Source organism: Peromyscus leucopus, chromosome X, assembly GCF_004664715.2.
Source record: "Peromyscus leucopus breed LL Stock chromosome X, UCI_PerLeu_2.1, whole genome shotgun sequence".
In the NCBI taxonomy this organism is placed as follows: Eukaryota; Metazoa; Chordata; class Mammalia; order Rodentia; family Cricetidae; genus Peromyscus; species Peromyscus leucopus.
The window spans coordinates 53,648,356-53,673,986 of NC_051083.1; the positions used below are offsets into that span (position 1 = coordinate 53,648,356).

The window sequence follows — 25,631 nt, forward strand, 5'->3', positions numbered from 1 at the left end:
TGATTATATAATCAAACATATACAACATAATCAAGAAGTCAAACACTTTTAGAAGGCAGTAAGTACATGGCAAAGGAGACATCACAGTAGAGTGAGAGGCAAGGAATTTGGAGGGAGTGCATCTTAGAGTGATCAGGGAACACCTTCCCGAGAAGATACCATATAAAAAGAAAACTTGAGCTTTGCATGATGGTTTATATGCCTTCAATGCCTACTTGGAAGCTAATGCTTGGGGGGGGGGGGGACTGCCATGAGTTCAAGACCAGCTTGGGATATGGAGTGAACTGCAGCCAACTCTCTATCCCCTCCCCATCTCAAAAAACAAATACCCAAACACAAAAATTTCAAAAGGAGTAGGGAAGCAGCAGCTCAACAAGTATTTGCATACATGCTAAGAATGACCTTAAAGATATTAGCAGAGATAAAAGGAACTGTGGCCCAACTCTTCATGCCTAAGAACAGGCCCCAACTCTTGTCCTCTAGAGACCCCTGGAATTATATATAAAAGGTATAGATTCCTAAATTCTCTGCTGAAACAACATGTCTACTTTACTTGTAACCTTTAGGTAAAATAAGATTTCAAGTATAAGCACTATCACACTTAGTAAGAAAGTGCTTCATACAAGAAATATATGGGTACCAAAGCTCATATATGCAAGCATATCAAAAGAACAAAAAACCTTAAGAAGCCAGCCTGAGCTACAGGAAACTCTCAAAAAATCAATAAAGAGTAAATGAAAAGAGAGAGGAAAGGGGGAAAGAAAGAACATGGCCTTGAGTTCTGAGCTCAAATCTCAGTTCTTTCTCTTTCTAGTTAAATTATTTCAAATGAGCCACACAAACCATTTGAGAATGTCTAAATACAAAAGTTGCTGAGAGGTAGCTCCAACAGAAAGTACTTAGCTCCTTTCCACTAAATTTTCCCACTTGCAGGCTGAATAATAATCAATGATGTGAGAGCCTACCAAGCCTGCTCAAAAGGGCTATCCCTTTAAGAATGCCAAAGTGAGGGTAACATGCATGCACTATCTTTCATCACTGATTTAATTCTTAGGTTTAATTGCTGATTTTTAAAAGTACCAGTGGTTTTTATAAATACAATGCTGGATTCAAGAAAGACATCCAGTGCCAAAGTTAAAATAGCACTACAGAAGAGGTGGTAAAATTATCCCCAGAGTCGAGTCACTGATATAACAGCTTCACACATTAGTCATTTTTGCCTGAATTAATCACTTCATTAGAAGCTATAAAATGCTTTTGTAGTTCTGTCTATGTTTGTTAGTTATACTGTCTGTAAAATTAACTTTCCTTCATTAAGCTGCAGTATTTGGTTATGCTGTAAAAGTTTACAGGAAAAACAGGGTAAACACTAACTTCCTTCTTCTCACTGACAATTTTCTGTGTAGTGGGACTTTTAAGTGTTTTTTTCTCTTTACAGAACTTCATATAACAGAACAAGAGTGCATTCCCTAATAGCTATCCCATAGTTAAAAACCAAATAAAGAAGTGAAATTTGGAAATTATTACCCCAAGTTTTGGCATGTTGGATCGCCTCAGTCGACCTATCTTGGACCAGTAAGGAACTTTGCACACATTAATTCTTTGCAGTAGCACTTCCAGTTCAAAACCACAAATATTATGACCCTAGTCAGAAAGAGACAGCCAATCATATAATGAACACAAATTAGAGGATTTGTCTTCAAATTCACAGAATTTCTTTGCTCTTTCTTTCTCTGGTCTCTAATTGAAGACATCAAAAGCTTACCTCCAATTGGGGTCCTTTCTCTTTCAGGAATTTATTCATCAGCAGCATTCATTAGTCTTGACATTAACTAGGCTGCTAAGGAATTCCTGGAATAAACTTTATTTTATACTAACTGATGCAAGGTTCATATGGTATCTTTTAATTTGCTGCTTAAGACTCGCAGGAGGCAAATGCAAACTTTAATGTCCCATACCTCTTATATGATCAATAAAAGCATCCTTAAAAATAGAAAACCTGTGTTGTATACGTTTACATAGGACTTCTAAGGAACTCTATCCAATTTCTTTAAAAACTGAGCATGAACACTACTGGGTTGGATCTTTAATCAATGTACAACAAAATATAAATACTAGTAAATAGTCTGATAAACTTAAAAGCAAGGAAACAAAACTAAACAGTAGAAAAGTTATGGGACTGGAGAGATGGGTCAGCAGTTAAGAGCACTGGCAGCTCTTCCAGAGGTCTTGAGTTCAATTCCCAGCAACCACATGATGGCTCACAACCATCTTCTAGTGGGATCTGATGCCCTCTTTTGGCATAAAGTCAATAGAGCACTCATACGCATAAAAAAATAAATAAATCTTTTAAAAAAAAGAAAAAGTTACTTAACACAACGTGAGTTTTCATTTCATAATTTCTAATTTATATCCTTTGAATAATATTTTTCACATAGCTAGGTTTAATAGAAATCAAAGGTGATTTCAAATAAATCAGATCAATCCATAGATAAATCATTTTAATTAAAGATATATACTACCACTTATAGTAAACAAAACCTTAGAGAAGAAAGTAGAACTAGTAATTCTCAGGGTCTGGAGAAATGGGGAAATAATGGTCTAGAGCAGTGGTTCTCAACCTTCCTAATGCTGTAAAAAATACAGTTCTTCATGTTGTGGTGACCCCCAACCATAAAGTTATTTTCATTGCTACTTCATAACTCTAAGTTTGCTACTGTGATGAATTGTAATATAAATATCTGTTTTCCAATTGCCTTAGGCAACCCCTGTGAAAGGGTCATTCAACCCCTCCAAGGAGTTGCAACCCACATGTTAAGAACCATTGCTCTTAAGTTTTAATTCTAATATATAAAAAGCTACAGGGTTAGCAACACAGTAATAATGGAGGTGGTGACAGTTACACATTATGAATGAATATAGTACCAATAAATATACACTTAAAGGTGGTCAAGATGACTAATTTTAGGTTATAAAAAAGCTTGCCGGGCAGTGGTGGTGCATGCCCTTAATCCCAGCACTGGGGAGGCAGAGGCAGGCAGATCTCTGTGAGTTCAAGGCCAGCCTAGGCTACAGAGTGAGTTTCAGGAAAGGCACAAAGCTACGCAGAGAAACCCTGTCTTGGAAAAAAAAAGTTTACCATTATATAAATGAATATGTATACATATTTATATATTTATGGCAGTTTATTAAAAAAAGACCAGAGAGACAGGATGGAAACTTATTTCCAAATTATTATGGCTGGGCTCTTACAAGGATCCTATCTTACATCTGGATTTGTCATATACTTGTTTCTAATATCTTAGGCTGGGTATCCCAGGTTCCATAACATCTACTTGGGATTCAAAAGACTCTTTTAAAGGGTGGGTAAGGGTCTACTGCTAAGTCACAACATTGTAGACAAAATCTTCTTGGTACCTTAAAGACAGGTCCTGAAATAACATAAGGGCATACAGACTTTGGCAACAATCCATACACAGATATAAGCTACACCACTACCAGATAAGGGATCCAACAAGAAAAATGAGATTGAAGACATAGATAGTTCACATTCCCTTCTCTCTGGGCCTTCCACATAGTAAACCAGCACTCTACCACTGAACAATATTGTCAGCCTCTCCATTTTTTTCTCAATGTCTACTTATCTCTAATTTGACATCACAAGGCATTGATATAACCAAATTAATACTATCACATTTAAAATATAGAATTGATAGCCTACTTACTGCTGAAAAAGCAAAAACAATATAATTTGATTGATCCATTAACCCAGACAAAAGAAAAAGAGGAATATGGATCAAGGAGCCACTAAACTAAGGGAGGTCAGAGGTATAGAGGAAAATGGGCTTTACTACAAGGAAAAGGTACAAACCAACAGTAAACTACTAGTTTCACAGTCTAATGAGAATACAGTAAACTGCCAAGATGAAAAAAAAATCTCTACCTGAACTCTCAAAGGAATATATCATAGAGATCCACTGAACTCTTAAAGTTAAAATATTTACTTTTGTATTTGTAATTTGTTCCAAACCAAGCAAATCAATTAGAATTCTGAAGATACTGGCAATTTATACATATTCACTTATCAGTGTGCTGCAAGAATCTAGCAATTTATACATATATGCTTACTAATGTGCTACTTTCTAAATGTAGGTAACTGAATATCCTGAGCTGACTACTAATTCATGAGCTGTTTTCACACCAGGAAAAACTATCTAACATGGGCTAGGATTATCTCTTCTTAGATAGATGAGCAAATCTCACTAATTCACAGGGTCATTTAATTCTGAGAACATCCTTTGATACTCAAAAGTAAATACCCAATAACAAGTAAACAACCAAGAAAGTCACACAGAAAATAATGAAGGAATGAAAACACTTCCCCATGACACGAACACACATCTACTCACAATAAGAATATCAGGATCAATTTTGTGAACTTTTGCAAGGAAAAATCCTAGCAAAGTTCTTTCTGTTGCAGCAATTTCAACCTTCATATTCTGTTAAGATTAAAAAAAAAATCAAGATTTTAAAATACCACATGCTTTACCTTCTTGCGAAACTAGGCTAAGATTTCTTAGGGTTAAACATAATCATTCACTTTAAAACCAGATATAGCAATGAAATTTGATTCCAGGTTCTGCATAATAATAACTGCACAAAATCTCTGAGGACCTCATTCTAGTAATATGCATGTAAATCAAGTAAAAATTTAAGTGCTAAGCAACATCGAGAGCAGAAATGTCCTTCCACAGAGACATGTTTGTACATTGGACACATTTAAAGCATATAAATCAGAGTGCCTTTCAAAAACATTACTTTCATTGCTATATGATCCCTGGAAGACTTTGCTGCTGATGTATTTATCAAAGAAATCACAAAGATTCTATAAACTAGTCTCAAATAGTAGTGTTAGAACCAATAAATAAGAAACAAAAACAAACGTACTGAAGAATTGCAATGCCTTAAATAGAAATTATACCTATCCACACCTATCCACATGCCAAGTGATGGTGGCACACACCTTTAATCTCAGCACTTGGGAGACAGAGGCAGGTGGATCCTCTGTGAGTTCGAAGCCAGCCTGGTCTACAGACTGAGTTCTAGGACAGCCAGGACTGTTACACAGAGAAACCCTGTCTTGGGGGAAAAAAAAATCTATCCTCACACAAAAGGCCTCAACTTGGATTAGTGAATATCTAGCAGGTATTCAAAACTGCTCATATTAAAACACTTTTAAAACAAAGGTTGACAACTATTATGTTTTCTGTAACTAGCTCAGATTTTAAAAATGTCAGTTTGAGCATGAAATTTGCAGGCAAATGGATGGAACTAGAAAAAATCATCCTGAGTGAGGTAACCCAAACCCAGAAAGACAGTTATGGTATGTACTCACTCATTGGTGGATTCTAGATATAAAATGAACAATCAGACCACAACCCATAGAACCATAAAGGCTATATATATATAGCATGGAGGTCCCTAGGACGACTGTGGCATATAATAAATTTCAGTTTTACTCAATTATTGAAAAAAATAGCCAAATGAATGGAAACACATGAACTATGAACCAAAGGCTGAGGGGCTCCCAGCTGGATCAGGCCCTCTGAATAGGTGAGACAGTTGATTGGCTTGATCAGTTTGGGAGGCATCTAGGCAGTGGGACCAAGTCCTGTGCTCATTGCATGAATTGGCTGTTTGAAACCAGGAACTTATGCAGGGACACTTGGCTTAGTCTGGGAGGAAGGGACTGGACCTCCCTGGACTGAGTCTACCAAGTTGGTCACAGTCCTCGGGGGAGGACTTGTCCCGGAGGAGGTGGGAATGGAGGGTGGGCTGGGGGTAAGGGGAGGGCGTGGAAGGGGGGAGAATAGGGGAACCCATGGCTGATATGTAGAACTGAATGGTATTGTAAAATAAAAAATATATATCACAAAAAAAAAAAAATGTCAGTTTGATTTTAAGGGTATTTTCCTAGGTCATTTTATTTGAATAGGTTATTCAGGACAGTTCACAAATGACAGTAATACAGCAGTAACACCTACCTAACAGTAACAGTCAATTGAAATAGCATTAAGTGGAACCTGACAAATTGCACCATCTAATTTGGTCAAGTTAGGACATTAACAAACAAAATAAACCTACAACTGTTTCAACACTATCGTTTCACAAAACAATGTACTATTCAAAAACTACATCTTTTAGTGTAAATACATTTATTTTTATAAAGAACTCAGTTCATTATACTGCTTCCCCCTGCCATTTTATTAAGGCCTTATGATACCAACTTCACAGAACATACTCAAGTTCAGAAATCATTGATGTGTTTGGGTCAACAAATATCAACCCTGCCAGTACATGGCCTTTTAATACCCACAGTATTCCTAACTCTACATGGTTTCCCTGAAGTTGGAGAGGGGCTCTACCCAACATGGTCCCAAAACATGTGATCACTTTAGAAAAGCTTCCATATATGCTAACTGAAGGTAGGTTTGAATGTATCCATGTCATTATTCCATCATCTGCAGATACTAATTTAAGAATTATTAAATGTGTTTAGTTTTATATTCCTACTGCATTTTATCAAGTTAGTACCATAGACCAATATACCAAGAATAGATCTAATAAAGTAAAATATAGAATAGATACTATTTTCCTATTCTCTTTTCAAACAAACAGATATTATACATTTTAAGGGAATGAGTATTTACCTTTTTCTTAATGACTTCTTTGAAAGCACATGGGAAAATACAGTCCTTTGGTTTAGATACAACTATAAGAAGGAAAAAACAAGATTCTATCACTCATCTTAGACCAATTTCAGATAGTACATGATTCTACATGGAAATTGTTTTAAATATAAATTTCTTATGAGCCCTAAAGAGTTAAGAAAGTCAAGATCTCCAATCAGCCATATTGTTGGACCTCAAAACAACAGCCAAGAAGAGATCCTTATGTCTCTATAACTGTGCAAAATGCTTTGATCCAACATTTGCTTTCTATGCAAATAAGAATGGAAGGTTATAATAATCTTTCCCAAAGGAAATCGAATTACCACCAAACCCTCAACCAGAACAAAAAAGAACTTAGTTCAACCTTCTCAAAACTGAGAGGTACAGTGGACCAAGGCTTCCCCTACTACACCATAGGCTTGTCCCATACATAGCAGGCATTCACACAGTGAAATACACAGTGGGGGTAAATAAATGCACGCTGAAATGACCAAACAACTATTCTCTTCCATGTATTTCCTAATACTCAAAAAGCCAGACACAAGAGGCTGCTCAAAAGAATCTCTGGTTCTGGACTAGAAAAGACCCCAGGAAATGTGAATCTTACTTCCCACTTTCGTTTTTAAAAAATGCTTATTTAATCAACCAAGCTCTGAACCCATGTTCATGAAATGTCAGACTCTTTGAAGACCAACTCACAAAACACACACACATACCTCATAATATGGGACTGTTGCACCCATTGAATTTTATGTATAACACAATTCAATTCCAGTTTGGCATTACTATAATATCTCACAAATAGGTAAAAATTCATTTATTCATTAACATTTTTGCCTCATGACACATTTTGCTCAATAAAACTAAAGTTTCCACAGCTGAAAGCAAGCATCTTTACTAAAATGCCCTAACTACTCTCAAAAACAAGTTTCAAAAGACAAAGTTACTGATCCAACATACAAAAAAAAAATCAAATCAAAAAACAAAAATCAAACTCTTAGCAACCCAACTTTAAAAATACATACCACAGAAATGCGTCTGAAAGGGAGGCTTTGGAGGTGCTTTATCTAATGGAAAACTGTGATGGACCAGAGCTGCAATAGCAATAATCTGCGAAGAAAGGAGTGGGGAAACTCAGATACCTACTATATGTTTTGCATTACCACAAGAACTACTAGGAATAATAAAACGTATTTTAATACATATAAATTCCTTTCACTTCTTTAAGAAAGTGTTTAAAGCTCTGACAAAGGGTTAGTATCTACAATATAGATACTAAGCACCAAGAAAACAAATAATCAAACTAAAAATTGGGCATGGAACTAAATAAAACTCAAGAAATACAAAATGGCTGAGAAGTATGTTTTCAAATGTTCAACATCCTTAGCTATCTGGGAAATGCAAATTAAAACAATGATGTCCACTAACGAATGAATACTGAAAATGTGGTCCATATATGTATACACACACACACACACACACACACACACACACACACACACACACACAAATGGCTTATTATAAAATTTTCAGGCAATGGACAAAGCTGGAAATAATCATTCTGAGTGAGATAACCTAACCCCAGAAAGACAAATACCACATGTTTTCTCTCATATGTGGATGCTAGCTTTGACTCTTTAGAATGTGTGTTTAAATTGCAGTAGCCATAGAAGGTGGGAAACTAGTAAGCAGCCATGGGCAGGGGGAATTCAAGGGAAGTGGGATAGAACTCAGGTGATATGAAAGAGAAAGAGGGAATAACTAACTGAACGGGAAGGGTTAAACATGATGGGTGATGGGAGCCCAGGTAAAGGAAAAAGTATATGGAGAACGGGAAGGGTTAAACATGATGGGTGATGGGAGCCCAGGTAAAGGAAAAAGTATATGGAGGGAGGTTAACTAACACTAAAGACATTCAAAAAAGCCATATGGGAACCTACTACTATAGAAGTTTCCTATAATATACACATACACATATATAAATGGAGTTACTCTCTTACCAGGAGACAATGCCTCTCCCAGATACCACAGACTACCAAATACAAAGCCCAATGCCAGACATAAGTTGCCTCTTTTCAAGTTATTGGTCAGTGGGATCCCATACCTCACTCCAAACATTACAGGCTATTACCAATTATCTTGGTTACACTACAAAACTTGACAGGGAGACCCTATTACAAAAGACAGCACATTCCTGAGTATAAAGCATGAAGAAATCAAGCTGGCACCAACATGCAAGTTTCATCCATACAGGCTAGTTTTAATAGTGCCATTAATCATAAGTGGATATTAGACACAAAGCAAAGGATAACCAGGCTACAATCCACAACCCCAGAGAACCTAGGTAACAAGGAGGACCCTAAGAGGGACACACATGGAGCGCCCTAGGAAGGGGAAATAGTTAAGATCTCCTGGGTAAACCAGGAGTGGGGGTTGGAACAGAGGGCATAGGGGATGGGAACATGAGGGATTGAGATGGTTGAGTTGGGAGAGGGGCGGAGAAGGAGAGCAATGAAAGAGATATATTGATAAGAGAGAGCCATTATGGGGTTAGGAAAAAACTTGGTGCTGGGGAAATTCCAAGGATAACCCCAGCTAAGACTCCTAGCAATAGTGGAGAGGATGCCTAAACTGGCCTTCCCCTGTAATGAGATTAGTGACTACCCTAATTGTCATCATAGAACCTACATCTGTAACTGATGGAAGCAGATGCAGAGATCCACAGCTAAGCACCAGGCTGAGCTCCAGGAGTTCAGCTGGAGAGAGAGAGGAGGAGTCATATAAGCAAAAGGAGTCAAGATCATGATGGGGAAAACCACAGAGACAGCTGATGTGAGCTAGTGGGAGCTCACAAACTTGGGACTGATAGCTGGGGGACCTGCATGGAACCAAACTATAAGCCCTCTGAATGTGGGTGACAGTTGTGTGGTTTAATCTGTTTGTGGGTGCATGAACTGATTTTGGAGCCCCTTACCTATGGTGGGATACCTTGCTCAGCCTTGATGTAGGGGAGACAGGCTTGGTTGGCCCTGCTGTGACTTGGCATGACAGACTTTGTTAACTCCCCCAAGGGAGGCCTTACCCCCTCTGAGGAATGGATGGGGGAAAGGGGAGCGGGGAGGGAATGGGAGGAGGGGAGAGAGGGAGAACTGTGGTTGTTATGTAAAATGAAAAAAATTTTAAATAAATAAAAAAAGAAATGCCCTACAGACTTGCCTATAGACAATGTGAATGGAGACATTTTCTCAATTGAGGTTCCTCTTCCCAAATAACTATCTTGTGTCAAGTTGGAAAACAAAAAAAAATAACAACAAAAACAGAAACAAACAAACAAAAAAAAACACCAAGAACTAGTCAGCACAAATATGAATGTTACAGGAGTAACCAACCACTTTCTGATTGGATTTTAAGCGTGTTCCATAAGACAGACCTCAAGACTGGTGCTGCCGATTGACTGGATTATGACTCCCTGACTAGCTAAGTAATCGATCCTATAGGAGAACCTGATACTACTGTTCTGCTAAATGGAAATAGTATTAGATAGCCCCCCACAAGTTCTTATCTTAATACCCATAGAGTAGTGCATCTCTCATCCTTCATCAGAGAAGCTTCTCTTTGCAGTAGATGGTGATAAGTACAGAAATCCAAAACTAGTCAAAGTTGCAGAGAATAAGAGGCTGTGGAACGCTCACCTTTAAATGGGTATCTACATCACACCTTATTCCTCAAGGCTCAGGGATCATTGCAGAAGAGAGGGAAAAGAGACGCTAAGAGCCTGTGGGAGTTTGCATGTAATTGGCACCCATAAGCTCATAGGGAGTGGCACTATTAGGAGGTGTGGCTTTGTTGGAGTAGTTATGGCCTTGTTGGATGAAGTGTGTCACTGCAGGGATGAGCTTTGAGGTTTCGTATGCTCAGGATACCACCCAATGTGTCAGTCCACTTCCTGTTGCCTGCAAGATGTAGAACTCTCAGCTACTGAAGCACCACATCTGCCTAGGTGCCACCACACTTGCCACCATGCTGCCCAACATGATGATAATGGACTGAACCTCTGAAACTGTAAGCGAGCCACCCTAATTAAATGTTTTCTTATAAGAGTTGCTGTGGGCATGGTATCTCTTCACAGCAATGAAAGCCCTAACTAAGACAGAGCCAGAGACAGTGATTGTCAGCAATGAAACATTATTTGCTGGACATGACAGGTCCACTGCACACATGAACTGACAGTGGCTATAACTGCCCATACAAAATCTACACAAGATCAAACCAGCCAAAATTCTAGCACAGATGAGAGAGGCTGGTGAAGTCCCACCCCTAGCTAAGAAGCTATTTTGGCAAGTGATGGATAAGGAGAGGGAAGAGTTTTGTTTGTTTGTTTGTTTGTTTGTTTTTTCAGGGACACAGCCTCTGAAAGGCTAACCATGCTCTAGTAGACAGACCTCTACTCATGCATATACAGGCAGTACTAAGTGAACTCAGAAAAAAAAGAGAGAACATATGCAAGTTGAGAGGGAAGCATGATGGGGAGATAGGAGAGGAACTGGAAAAAGGGAATGAGGATGTGGATTGGATGAAAGAAAACACATATGCACGCTTAAGAGATTCATAAATAAAAAAAGGGGTGTGTGTGTGTGTGTGTGTGTGTGTGTGTGTGTGTGTGTGTGTGACATGTGCAGGTATCCATGGAGACTAGAAAACGATATTAGATCCTCTGAAGCTGGAGTTACAGTTAGCTGTGAGCTGCCTGACATGGGTGCTAGAAAGCAAACTCTTCAAGAGCAGCATGGATAGCGACTAGGCCATCTCTCTAGGCTCTTTATTGTGAAAATACTTAAAGATTTAAAATTGAGTAAAAATTATTAAAATTAATGCCCATATATTCATAATCAGGTTTCAATGATCATTTTTTCCTAGAACTATTTCAGTATGAGTCTTTGAAAGTGTTTTTCACCCTCAGTACTACTGGTATTTTGGGCCAAATAATTATTTATAGTGAGGGCTGTCCAGTGCACTATATGTTAAGACTTACTCACTAGGTACTAGTATTGCCATCCTTGTTTCCCATATATCTCTGAGTTATACCAACCCAAAACATCTTTCAACATTAACAAGCATACCTTCAACAGCCAAATCTTATCCTGTCAAAAACCATCACTCTAAAAGACCATTTTTTAAATTTGTCACTTTTTTTTTGTTTGTTTGTTTTTTCGAGACAGGGTTTCTCTGTGTAGCTTTGCGCCTTTCCTGGGACTCACTTGGTAGCCCAGGCTGGCCTCGAACTCACAGAGATCCGCCTGGCTCTGCCTCCCGAGTGCTGGGATTAAAGGTGTGCACCACCACCGCCCGGCAATTTGTCACTTTTTTAAATCTTTATTTTTATTTTATATGTATAGATGTTCTGCCTGTATGTATCTTTGTGTACCATAAGATGGTAAGACCCTATTACAAAACATACCACATGCTTAGGACATAGGACATGAAAAAAAAAATCAAACTGGTAAACCAATGGAAGTTTCATCCCTGCAGGTTAGCTGTAAATAGTGCCAGAAGGGTCTATTTATGCTACTAGGAGAGAAAAGTATCGAACACTCTTATCCAGCTGTAAACCCTAGAAGCTACTAGCCTGGAGGTCAGAGTGAGTGTCGGACTCCCTGGGACTAGAGTTACAGTTCGTTGTGAGCTGCCGTGTGGGTGCAGGGAATCTAACCTTGGTCCCCTGGAAGAGCAGCCAGTGTTCAGGCCATGTCTCCAGCCCCAGACAGTCTGTAACTCAACAGGGTTATTTAACACCTTCTCCTGTCTCTGTAATGTCTACAAATTCAGTTAGATCAAAAAAGACTTGATCAAAACCAGGTTCAAATTGCTGGCAAGATTTAAGACGTGCTACTGATTGTTTCTATTAGATAGCACACAAGCATGTATTTTTTCTGCTTCTCTGTTTCAGTAATATTAGAGGCCACTGGTGATCATTACTTAGACCAGTGGTTCTCAACCTTCCTTATTCTATGACTCTTTAATACAGTTCCTCATGCTGTGATGACCCCAACTGTTGTGGGAAATTTGTACACTCTGTGAAGATGTATTGCTGTGATTGGTGTAATAAAGAGCTGAATGGACAATAGGCAGGAGAGAATAAGCAGATTTCTAGCAGAGAGAGAGGAAGTAAGAGGGATGAATCTAGCTATGTGGGAGTCACAGTACAGAGATGAGGTAACAAACAACATGCCAGAACTCAGATTAAAAAATATGGGTTAATTTAAGTCATATGAACTAGTTAGGAACAAGCCTAAGCTAAGGCCAAGCTTTCATAATTAATAATAAGTATCCAAGTCATTACTTGCAGGCTGGTGGTCCAAATATAGTTCAACAAGAAAGTTTGTTATACCAACCATAAAATTATTTCATTGCTACTTCAGAACTGTAATTTTGCTACTGTTATCAATCACAATGTAAATATCTCATATACAGGATATCTAATATGCGACCCCCAAAGGGGTAGCAACCAACAGGCTGATTTAGACCCATTTCACTAGGGATTATAATTTGGTAGTTTTTCCTCATCATGTACTGAAAACGTCTAAGAAGAGTAATTTCATACTTCTATTAGCTGGCTTCTAGAACTACTTATCCCAGAAAAGTCAGGACAAATACTTGATTCATTTATTTTTATGTTTTCAAATGAGTTAGTTCCTTAGATTTCCTCAGAAAGTGACTAATGTAGTGGTATTATTTGACATTTATGTATTTATTATAAATTAGGAATTTATGTTTCTGATATTTCCATCTGTAGCAATTATTCTTCTGATGCTCATATTATCCCATATTTTGCAAGAAGACTTTTTTCAGCTTGTTTCCTGAGTCCGATGTATCTTCAGTAAATTTTAATATTATCCATGCTTTATGATATAACAAAGTGCTACAGGTTTATCTTATATATTTCCTACTTTGAATCAGCTTTTTCTCCACAAATTCCTATTCTCTTTGTTAAGAAATGGTATGTGAAAAAAAAAATCACTCTGGGAATGGATATTTCTCTTAAGTTGAACCAAGTACTAACTAAACCTTTCCTCAATACTTAAATATTAACTCTGTCTGTCTACTATGTTAACTGTTATTTGAAAGATCAAGGACAGGAGGCATAGCTCAGTGGTAAGCCTATCTTGTGCAAAGTCTTGAGTCAATCCTCAATACTACCAAAAATAAATAAGTTAAGGAACAAATAAATAAAAGCTCAAATTACATGCTAAAAGAAAACACTGCCAAATTTTATTTTTTTAAAGCGTAAGTATCAAGCTGGGCTATGGTGGTGCACACTCAGGAGGCAGAGGTAGGTGGATCTCTATGAGTTCGAGACCAGCCTGGTGTGCAAAGCGAGTTCCAGGACAGCCAGGAATACACAGAGAAACCCTGTCTCAAAAAAACAAAAAAAGTATCAAAAATACTTAGAAACAAACATAAAGGAGCTTTAACTAACCAAAGTAAGACAACTGCACCCATGAAAAAGAGTGAGCCAGGTGGGGCAGCAGTCCTGTAGCCAAAGCCATTTGGGAGACTGGGGTGGAAGGAGATCAGCAGCCTAGACATTCAAGACCTGGGCAACAGAGCAAGACCCCAACATCAATAATAATGATGATGATGATGATGATGAATGTCATAGATTAAAACTACTAAATACCCCACAAGTAACAGGACAGAGATTGTTGAGCAGGCAAAGGTGCCTGCCACCAAGGCTGACAACCAGATTTCAATCTCTAGGATGAGGAAGAAAAAGAGAACTATCTCCTGTAAATTGTACTCTGACCTCCATACACATGTTCTGACACATTTCACAAGCACACACACAAATATAATAAAAAATTGGAATTTCAAAAAATAAAAATTAATAATACAAAATATAGGGACACCATGAACACATACAACCTATGTGCAAAAAGTCAAAACAGCAACAACTAAAGATAACTGATGCTTTAAGTTCCCAACTTCCTACTCTGAAAATCTGCAATGAAAACATGTAGTCTGTTGTTCCTGTACAATGTAATCAAATAATTGCCAGTTAATGAAGGTAACTTTACAGAAAAATTTAACTCATAAACACAGACATAATTAGAAAGCCACCATTTTACAGTTCCTAGTGAAATAACAAACTCAGGCAAAAATAACCCACATTAAGAAACCATTCGATCAGTGGCTCTCTACTGGGGTAAATGTACTTCCTTTTCCCTCTGCGCAATATCTAGCAATAGCTGTAGGAATTTTTCTGTTGTCACAACTAGGAGAAAGTGGTGCTACCTGCATCTAGTAGGCAGAAGCTAGAGATACTGTTAAACATCCTGTGATGCATAGGACAGTGCTTCACAAAAAACCATTCAGCCCAAAACAGTTTAACCAGGCAATAATCTGCCTTCCAAAATGCTCCAATTTGAAGTACACTGGCCACCTACCCATGAATTATTCTGCATAAAAAAGTTAAACTTGAATCTCTTTGATACTTTAGAGTTAATATGCCACACTGCAGCACAAAGGGCAGAACTGAGTTTGGCACATTGTCTCTATAAGGGGCCAGAAAGTAAATATTTTAGGCTCTTCGGACCGTGTGACCTGTCATTACTGTCTTATTGTTATTATAGTGCAAATCTGAAAACCTAGTGTGTCTCAATAAAATTTTAATTACAAAAACAGGTGGTAGGTTGAATTTAGCTCACAGGCTACTCTCTGTCAGCATCAGGTATAGAAGATTCCTAATGGTACCACAACAAACATACACAGAAAATGGGACTTCCTATGAGATCATCATCAGTAGTTTTTTTTAAAATTATTCCTTATCACTGAACAAACTAAAGGGGGATGAGTGGGAGCTAATACCATTTAAAAAGAGATTCCAGAGGCATAAAAATTAAATATTCATCTATTAATCTATTGTGTAAATCTGGATTCAAACAAATCAACTTTAAAAACCATTGTGAGAAGCAGATTCTTCCAAGTATGTGCAACTGTACATTATATCAAGGAATCATAAGGTAATGTTAAGTATGCTAATAGGGTAATGTAAGAAAGTGTGCATTAAGTAAAGGCTAGAGAGATGTCAGTCAGTTAAGTGCCTGCCAGATAAGCATGAGGACCTGAGCCTTGATCCCAAACATAACAAGCCAAAGGTGGTGGCATGTGTCTGTAACCTCAGTGCTAGGAAACAGGAAAATCCCTGAAGCTCCTTGACCAGGCCAAGTAACAGGATTGATGAGCTTCAGGTTCAGTGACAGACTCTATCTCAACAAATAAGGTAGAGCACTCAAGTAAAAGCACCCAATGTTGACCTCTGGCCTTGACATGCACAAACGTGTGTGCACACTTGTGCACAGCCTTACTGACAAATACATACACTACAAACACGCATAAGGAAAATGTGCATATTTTGAGAGAAGTATACCAAAGCATGCTGGGGTAGAATGACAGTATCTTTGAAGCACTTATGAAGGAAAAGGGAAAGAAGGCTATAAACATGTGTCACAAAACACTGCTAACTACCAAACACGTGTGACTGGCATAAGGAGCTCATATTATTTCCTCTGTGTCTACTTAAAAGAACAAAATCAAAATATTTCCAGCAATTTAAATCCTTTAAAAATGTGTAATACCAGGCAAATTCAATTCGTTCTCTAAAACACGGCTCAGTGCCAAGTTTGTACCCTTTCCCCTCCAAAAAGAACAACTTGCTTTTGTAAGAAAGCAGATCAAATTCAGGCAAGTATTGTATCTAAGGCCTAAGTACAAAATCTGCCATTTTTCTTTACCTCATGCTCATGGCTCTTTACATTTTGCATTGTCTTCATGCTGAAAGACATTACCACAAGTGGAGGAGGACTGACATCTTTAATTACATTCACCAGGTCTGGTTTCAAAGCCACTGCCTCAAATTTACACCAACTGATTGGCTGATTCAATAGCTCTGAGAAAGAATAGATACAACATATCAATAACTTACTGAAAAAGAAAAGGTACTATAATTATGACATTTTTGATTAAAAGAGGTATTCTTCAAAGCTATTGTGTAATAAGAATGACATAGTATAACATCTAACTAAACATAAGCCACATTAGTGGGTAGTATGCTAATCCTTGTGTGTAAATATACTTATGTTCATTTGGGGGAGTAAGGGAGGATCAATAGCTTTTATAAATTTTTTTCAAAGAATTCAAGATTGGCTTTAAAAATAACACCTGCCTTAGAGGAATTGAAAACATTTTAAAGAGATGTATGAAGACAAAGTAGTATCCTAGATACAAGTGCTAAAAAGATCAGGTAGCAAGTCAAAGTGTCCTGGCCACATTAGGTTGTGATTCCCTCCCCTCCAAAGGTCAGCAGTTCTTTCTGAAGAACAGCTGCACCTTATCAGCCAGGCTTAAAAAAAAAAACATAAAAACCAACACAATGAGGGTCACCCAACTGCCTGCACTAAGGCCTCCCGCAGACTAAACTGTCAGGTATTAGAAAGTGATTCCAATGGCTAAAGATGGCTCAGTAGTTAAGAGCACTGGCTGCTCTTCCAGAGGACCCAAGTTCAATTCCCAGCAACCACATGGAAGCTCACTACTGTCTATAACTCCTGTTTCAGGGGATCTGATGCCTTCACACAGACATACATGCAGGCAAAACATTAATGTACATAAAATACAAATAAGTAAATTACAAAAAAAGAAAATGACTCCAAGTATATTACCAAAATCACTCAAGGAAAACATTCAAGAAACAAACACAAAAAAAGCAGAAACATTAAAATAATTAGACCAATTCCTTAACTGTCCTTAAAAAAATCTAAAGGAGGGTCCCATGGAAATCCCCAAACAATGCAGGCTGTTGTTAAAACAAAAGGCTGTTCTCAGCAAACTGATAGCAAGGCCCCATTGCCAAGGACATCACCCATACAACTCATTGCAGTGTCTTTGATGCAGTAAGGTACTCTACAAGCTACCAGAAGAGAAATGTGGACAGCAACCCAGCTGCAAAACCTTTGACCTACAATCTGTCCCAGCTGCAAAATATGCTATGGCAATGGTGGCACAGAACTTGTGGGAGTGGCCAACCAATGTCTGATTTGACCTAAGGCCCACTCGAAAAGAAGGAACCCACACCCAACACTGTTTGAGTAACCAAGAACCAGAGATTAGATAGCCCAGAGACCTATGGTAAACCAAACACTACTGATAAAAAAAAAAGTATCAATAAAATGACTCCTAATGATATTCTGCTATATTCTTAGCTAGTGCCTTTATCTTGTCATCATATGGCTTCCTATGGCAGCAGATAGGAACACAGCCACAGCCAGACATTATGTGTAGAGTCTCATTGGGAGGTCTCCATCAAATCCTTCCTCTCACCTATGGCAGAGATTCTAGGAACCAGAGGGGATGGATGACATCAGGAGAACAAGAACCTCTGAATCAACTAAGCAAGGCACATATGAGGTCAAAGAGACTGAAGTAGCAAGGGCAGGGCCTAGAGGGGTCTCCACCAGGTCCTTTGTGTATATATTACAGCTATTAGCTTAGTATTTTTATGGGACTCCTGACCATGAGAACAAGTAGGTCTCTGATTCTTGTGCCTGCTCTTGGGACTCTTTCTTTCCTGTTAAGTTGCCGTGTCCAACTTCCACATGATAGTCTTTGCTTCATCTTATACATTTTGTCATGTTTGGTTGTTCTCTCTTAGAAGCCTGTTCTTTTCTAATGAGAGACAGAAGGGAAGTGGCTCCAGAGGACAGGGGAGGTGGGGAGGAACTGGGAGGTGTAGAGGGAGGAGCAACTATAATCAAGATATAGTGTATAAGAAAAGAATCTATTTTCAATAAAAGGAAAGAAAAGTTAAAAAAAAGTCCTTACGTGGATTTTTTACTTCAAGCCAACAAGGTCCTTTGATCTTTCTGTTCATCAAGAACAGTTCCAAGCTAGATGTGTTGGTTCCAAATACATGAGAAAATGTTTCACCTTTTAAATGCTGTGGAAGCTGTGGCATTTCCGCCTGAAAAAGAAAAAAAACTTTATTTTGTTTAAACTATTACTTCATGTTTTCCAGTCTATATATGAAATAAACAAAGCCTCTATGGAACAACAGAAGAACCCCTTTAATACATATGAAATGTAATTTGCTACAAATGAAATCTGAAACAACTCACAGTAGGAAACAAAAACAATTCACAATGACAAAATAATGCATCTTGATGACACCCATTAGAAGAAAAATAGGACAAGAAGTTCCTCCAAAAGAGAATGTCTGTCCAGAGCTGTTCTGCCTCACTGATAAATAGCCAAGTAAGTACCATTCCATTAGAAGAATGAAAGCAATACAGTGGGACTCATTGAAAATGTTTCCATGTTATTTTTCATCATCACTACTGTAAAAAAAAAATTCATTTTCCAACATCAGAATCAAAACATGAGAACAGAGGTAAAAGGGTAACTTTCCAGCTAATTAACACCCACAACAATGACTTTGCCTCTCAGAGGAGCAAGAACAGCACTGTAGCAATGCTACTAATACTCCTCTCTCACCTTTCCTCTGCTCACAAGACATTTCAGTAGGCTGATGACATCCAACTCCATCATGAAGCATACATATTCCACTTGACAAACAGTTGTGCTGTTTCAACTTACTTATTTGAAGATATATACTTGAAAGGCCATATAACCTATGCTCTATTACTTAATTTTATCAATTTCAATTATTAATGAACTGTGGGCTTCAGGAACTCTGCCAATACTCCTAACTAAAAGTCAGGTGAAGGATCAAAGATGGAAAAATGTCATTTTAAACCAAGCCCCACAATTTTCTTTGTTTGACTTACCGAGTATCTAACTTCCAAGTACTCAGATTTTTCTGGAACATCAGGTATCTCAAAAGCATAGTTCTTTTCCACTGTCTGGGTAAGCAGATATTTAAAAATTATCAGAACAAAAACTTTTCAAAAATTAAATCAGCCAGTATAATATAGATATAATATATGTTCCCGTATTTCATCATCAGGAATCCAGCATCCTAACAGAACACAAAATAAACAAAACAAAAAAACAGCTTTTCTCCTTTCTACTAATACTAAACTATCTACTGACAAAAATACTAAAGAACATCTCTTGAACACTAGAGAATTTAAGACATAGGTGCATACAAGGGGAACAATAAAAGATTGATTTTTTTACAATGTTATTTGAAATTAAGCAACTACATCTTGCTGGAAAAGTGAAATTGACATTACAAATTCAGCTCATAATACACTGCTTCTGCAATTTTTGTTTTGGAGTTTAATGTTGCTGTCTGTCTGTAGTGATGGTGCTCAAATTTGGGGCTTTGTGTACTGTTTCTGGAATTTTAAAGATAGGATTCTCAATTTCAAGCTCAAATAATTAAGAGAGTTAGCCTATCTTTAGCAACTCAATCCTCCCTTTACTGAAATCATTTATATAGCCAGTATTTTCGATTAGGCTACAATTCCCACATTTATAGCCAAAGGCATCAATAGCTTACCAAAATCAAGACAATATACCACAGAGGTCACACAAAGCAAACATTTTCACTCTATCAGAAACAGTATCATAAGCATGGACTTTTAAAGACAAAGCCTTACTCGTCCCCTTAAGCAAAAATGCATTGGCAATAACTAGTATAAACAAATCAGAATAGTTCTTCAATTCAGAAAAGGAATGCATGATATACTCCAAGCACTGGAAGCAACTAATTTGCTTCAAATCATCTTTCTATCAAATTCATGACCATTATTTCATAAGTGATTTTAAAAGAAACAAAGTAGTTTTGCAAATCTAACATACTGCTTTTATATTCATACCTATAGAATTTCCATTTAATGAGTTACAACTATGCAGAAGGCATTCTGCGTGAATATGCAGTTAACTATTTGTCAAATCAGGAAATAAACAAGAACCAGAAAAAAATACAGTATTGAATACAAACCTTGGACTTGAACTTCATTATTTTATATTTTGCTGCAATTTTTGAGTCAAATTCTTCATAAACATCCTTCATTGTAACTGGAGTTGTTGTTTCTTCCCCTGTGTTTACGTCAATTTTCTGTTCTCCCACGGAAAGAAGAATGAAGGGACAAGAGCGTAAGTCTTCTCATCCACGAAAAACAGAAGCCTAAATCAACTTGCACCTCCACTCATTTAAACATTGACTGGCACAGTCCTACCATGAGTTTGAAGACACAGACCTAAAAAGTATACTAAACTCAATGCCAAACCCTCCAGTTCATTATAAAAGCCAATCAGCCGGGCGGTGGTGGCGCACGCCTTTAATCCCAGCACTTGGGAGGCAGAGGCAGGCGGATCTCTGTGAGTTCGAGGCCAGCCTGGGCTACCAAGTGAGTCCCAGGAAAGGCGCAAAGCTACACAGAGAAACCCTGTCTCGAAAAACCAAAAAAAAAAAAAAGCCAATCAGAAATAAAGATGACCAAGACAGAAAAAACAAATGTTTTAAATCCTGGCCCAGAAGTTCCACAGTTCAACCAAGATGGAAAGGGGCAAGAGCTGAGGCTTAGAGGGATTAGAGATGTTAAAAGTCCAGACAAACAAGGGAAAGGAAATGGAAATGATTTTGTTAAATAGCCATAGAGATAATGTTACTGCTGCCTAAGGAGCAAAAGCATGAAAACTGAGTCAAATACCATGTCATGTTTCAGAGATTTTAAGTCACAAGCCCAAGTTTTATGCAAAAGGGTAGTAAGAAAAAAGGAAGCATTACAGATATTTTAAAATTTATTATTTTTAAAACTATGTCTATGGAGCCTGGCATAGTGACACGTCTTTAATCCTGATGCTCATTAAGCAGAGGCAGGTGGATCCCCATAAGTTCAAGGCCAGCCTGGTCTATGTAGTGAGTTCCAGGCCAACCAGAACTACGCAGTCCCTGTCTCAAAAATAAACAAACGACAAAAAAAAAAATTATGTCTATGTGTGTCTATGTGTATGAGGGTGCCAGTGGAGTCTAGAAAGGGTGTTAGACCTCCTGGAGTTCCAGGGGGGTTCTAAGCTACCTGATGAGGGTGCCAGGAACTCAACTTAGGTTCGTACCAGCTCTTAACCTCTAAACCATCTTTCTAGCCCCCAGCATTATATATTTTAAGTTTTTATTATAAAAAATTGAAAAGCTCAATAATACTTCATTTCTATACTTTTTAAATTAAAATTATGTCATATACAATTACTGAGATTAAAAGGTAATCACTAATGTTCACCATTTCACGGGGAAGAAAATAAAGTGTTCGCTCAATGTTTTTCACCATAACACAACAGCTCACATGGGTTTGGGCTGATTCAATCCATACTTTGCCAAACAGAAAAACCACACCTGAAAAAAAAAGAAAAACAATAGGAAATAAAAGCTTTCAAGTACATTAAATTAAAGGGGCAAGTCAAAGGCCCAATGAATGTGTTCACATATTTACACCTAGTTCCTATTTGTAGTCCCTTCAGTTTTTCTAAGATCACCAGGTAATATAGAGTGTAGCATTAAAATGTGCTTTGCAGACATCAATTCACTATTCATGAAAACTGGCTGTCAAGTAAGGACTCCAAAGATTTGATAGTCAACTTAAGAGATGGTCAACTTAGCAAAATCTTGCAAAATCCTTGGCTCCATGAATTATGAGTAATCAACACAGCCACTCAAAACAGCCGCTGATCTTAGATACTAAGAAAATTCTGACACATGCAAAGGTTACTGTTCACAAGGCCAATTACCCTAGTTTCACAAGACAGCTCATCAGTGTTTTCTTTTGTCACTCATTCTAGCAGAAAGAAATAAGACCGCCTAAGGATTTTCATTTCTGTAGATGATTAAAATTCTTACAAGAGTGGTATAATTTTCAAGGAGGTGGGGGTATAAGTGGGGAAATAGAAGGAGAGGGGAAGGGGGTACTGAGGATAATTTAAAGAAAAAAATTCAAAGTGCACAGAAAATTAGAAGTCATCCTCACAACAGTTAAAGATAAAAAAACAAAATTCCATGCAAAGAAAAAATAAAGACCCTAATATTGGATTCAAAGATTCAAATAGCTCATTTTACAGTCAAACTAATATCACACTTCATGCAACACATTTGACACTGTTTATGCCTCATTTGCCACAAAAAGATCATGGTAAACAAAGATTACACCCCCCCCCCCAAGTTACTAGCTGAAACCAGGTGCAGTCAGGATTATTCAACCTTGAAAAAGTCATAATGAAGACAGGATATGTTCTGATATGCAAAGAGTAAGATTCTTTTCATAATTATGGTTCATTCAGCAATAACTGACTGACTTAGAATCTGGAAGAAAGTGAGCAACAATAACGGGGTCTTTAGGCATACTCTGTTCTTATTAGCAGCATTGACTTCACCAAAGCTTAGTGATCATTAGCAACTATCACAACGAAACTGTTCAACCCCCTAAGATTAAAGCTTTTAAAAGCTATTTTATTTAACCCATTGGCATCATAAACAGAAAAATATGCCACTGCAGAGGACACATCTTGAGAAGTGCCACAGAAGAGGAAAGTGGACTTCAAGTGAGAAGCTGAGACTTCTGGCAGGAAAGGGCCAAGGGTACTTTGTCTTTCAGAACCTGTTTTCTAAGTGAATAGTCTAGATAATTCCTGAGGCATTTTTCTGAACCAGAAATTTCTTTGTGCCTCAGCATTTGTATTATGGAGCAGAGACAGCTCTTCCCATTGTTTAAAATAGTGGTGAATTAAAGTAGGTAAGATGACACAGGTCTACAGTTTTAGCTACTTGGGAAGCTGGGATAGAAGGGTCTCTAGAGCTCAGAAGTTTGAGGTCAAGCTGAGCAGCAGTGATCCCAAAAAAATAAACTACTGCAAAATACATCCCATGCAATGTAGCTCAGTGGCAGAGCATGTGCTTAGAATTAGAATACATAAGGTCCTGAATTCAATCTCCAGCATGACCGAAAAATAGTTTCCAGTATGGAACAAAAAAGTCTGTGGATAAGATAAGAATCTATATCCACCCACCCCCATCAACACCTGTGGCAGGTTAGAGAACTGGCTCTGCCCCTCACCTGGGTAACACAACAGAGCCAACCCTGTTGGCTATGGGTAAACCAGCATGGAAGAGCTGTCCCTACTATTCGTCTGTCATGCAGGGGTGTGGGTGAGGGAGATGCCTCCCTTCCCCCCCCCAACTGCTTGCAACAGACTAATGAGATGACCCTCCCCCTTGCCAGCTGCAGCACTCAGTAAAGCAGTACCTGCTCCTCCCCTAGGCACACAGCAAAGCTGGTCCTGTTGTTGGGAGGTGTGCGTGACCCAGCCCCGATGTTGAGATCAAAGAAGAGCTGTCTGCATTACTCATCTGACATGTTCCTGCATGTGTGGAAGAGAGATCCCTCTCTCCACCCCCTGCCCACCAATGCCTGAGACTGGTGGAGGAGCTGGCCCCGGAGTCATAAGAACAACAGAGCTGTCCTTGCCCTTCACTAGCTGCAGCACTCAGGAGAGGGGCCCCTGCACCACGCCTGGACACAGGTCAGTAGAGCTGACCCTGAGAGTGTAGGTCGGGGAGAGCCAACTCGATGGCATGAAAGCAGAACTGGCCCCGCCCCTAGCTCTTTGCTGCAAGGGTGAACTAGCCAGGGCAATGGTGGAGAGCTCCCCCTGGTGGTGAGGACAGGAGAGAACGGGCGGGCTGACCAATCCTGCAGCTAAGCAGGCCCAGAACCAGGGTTAGGAATTGGCCCGCCCCAACATCCACCCCATCTATGATCTGCTGGAACACGTGAAAGAACCTGACCTGCAGACCCAAAGCTGCAGGATCTCCACGACACAGGGCAACAACAGGATATCCAAGAGTCCCAGTGAGGACCCAGCATTGATGGTAATATAGTAGAAGCCAGAGGTCTCGAACCAGAACAATGACTCTTTGCAACAAACACTTGCAAGTAAAGACATGTGGACAAAGAGGTTTACTGCGTGACTCACTGTGTCATACCTCAGCTTCCATGATGGGGATTTTTTTCTTTTTCCTTTTTTCTCTTAAATTTTGTTTTATTGGGGGGGGGGGCTGTTGCAGGGGCAGAGGATAGATGCAAAGGGATGGGGAAATGAATGGGATCAAAATGCATGATCTGAAAGACACATTGAATAAATAAAAATTTTAAAAAACCAAGAATCTATAACCAAATCATCATGCCCTAGCTAAAGTGGATTGGTTAAGATACCATTTCTGGCCGGGCGATGGTGGCGCACGCCTTTAATCCCAGCACTCGGGAGGCAGAGCCAGGTGGATCTCTGTGAGTTCGAGGCCAGCCTGGACTACCAAGTGAGTCCCAGGAAAGGCGCAAAGCTACGCAGAGAAACCCTGTCTCGAAAAACCAAAAAAAAAAAAAAAAAAAAAAGATACCATGTCTGAGCTTGACTGTAACTGTCTAAGAAACTAAGATAGAGACACATGCTACCTAAGTGGTTCTGAGAGAGTATATAAATATTTGCTAAGAGGAAGTATATTAATGATCTGACAATTCCTCCCAGGAACCATTAACATTTTTCTAGGTAATATCCAGTTAGCTTTATGTACATCAGGTCTCCAAGTCAGTCATCCTTCTTACAAATTCACTTAACTAATATACAGTTATTCCCTTTAGTTTTATTAGATGCAGTCTCCAGGAAATCACTTTGAAATTACCACTTGAATCCACCACAAATCCCGAGATCTAAATGCAGACAATTCTATTTCAGATGTATATGGTATTTTATACTAATCAGACAGATCATATTGACTCCTAGCGTATACTGGGCCCACAGGAAATTCTCATCTCTTAATTTAATCAAATCTATAAAGTCTATTTTAGAAGTTACAACCATACATAAGGATGCAGATGTCAGAATGCAAATATC

General features: G+C 38.4%; 1 protein-coding gene across 1 annotated transcript in view; it reads right to left on the reverse strand.

The window, feature by feature from the left end:
- Nucleotides 1-25,631, reverse strand: part of Pola1 (DNA polymerase alpha 1, catalytic subunit) — a 331,476-nt gene that overhangs the window by 280,396 nt on the left and 25,449 nt on the right. Inside the window, exons 11-19 of the mRNA XM_028881682.2 lie at nucleotides 21,974-22,086; nucleotides 20,692-20,808; nucleotides 19,571-19,645; nucleotides 18,609-18,747; nucleotides 16,523-16,677; nucleotides 7,757-7,841; nucleotides 6,711-6,772; nucleotides 4,410-4,499; nucleotides 1,528-1,644 (exon numbers count right to left, since the gene is read on the reverse strand). Of these exons, the coding sequence (XP_028737515.1) occupies nucleotides 1,528-1,644; nucleotides 4,410-4,499; nucleotides 6,711-6,772; nucleotides 7,757-7,841; nucleotides 16,523-16,677; nucleotides 18,609-18,747; nucleotides 19,571-19,645; nucleotides 20,692-20,808; nucleotides 21,974-22,086 (953 nt within the window). The remainder of the gene's footprint in view (nucleotides 1-1,527; nucleotides 1,645-4,409; nucleotides 4,500-6,710; nucleotides 6,773-7,756; nucleotides 7,842-16,522; nucleotides 16,678-18,608; nucleotides 18,748-19,570; nucleotides 19,646-20,691; nucleotides 20,809-21,973; nucleotides 22,087-25,631) is intronic.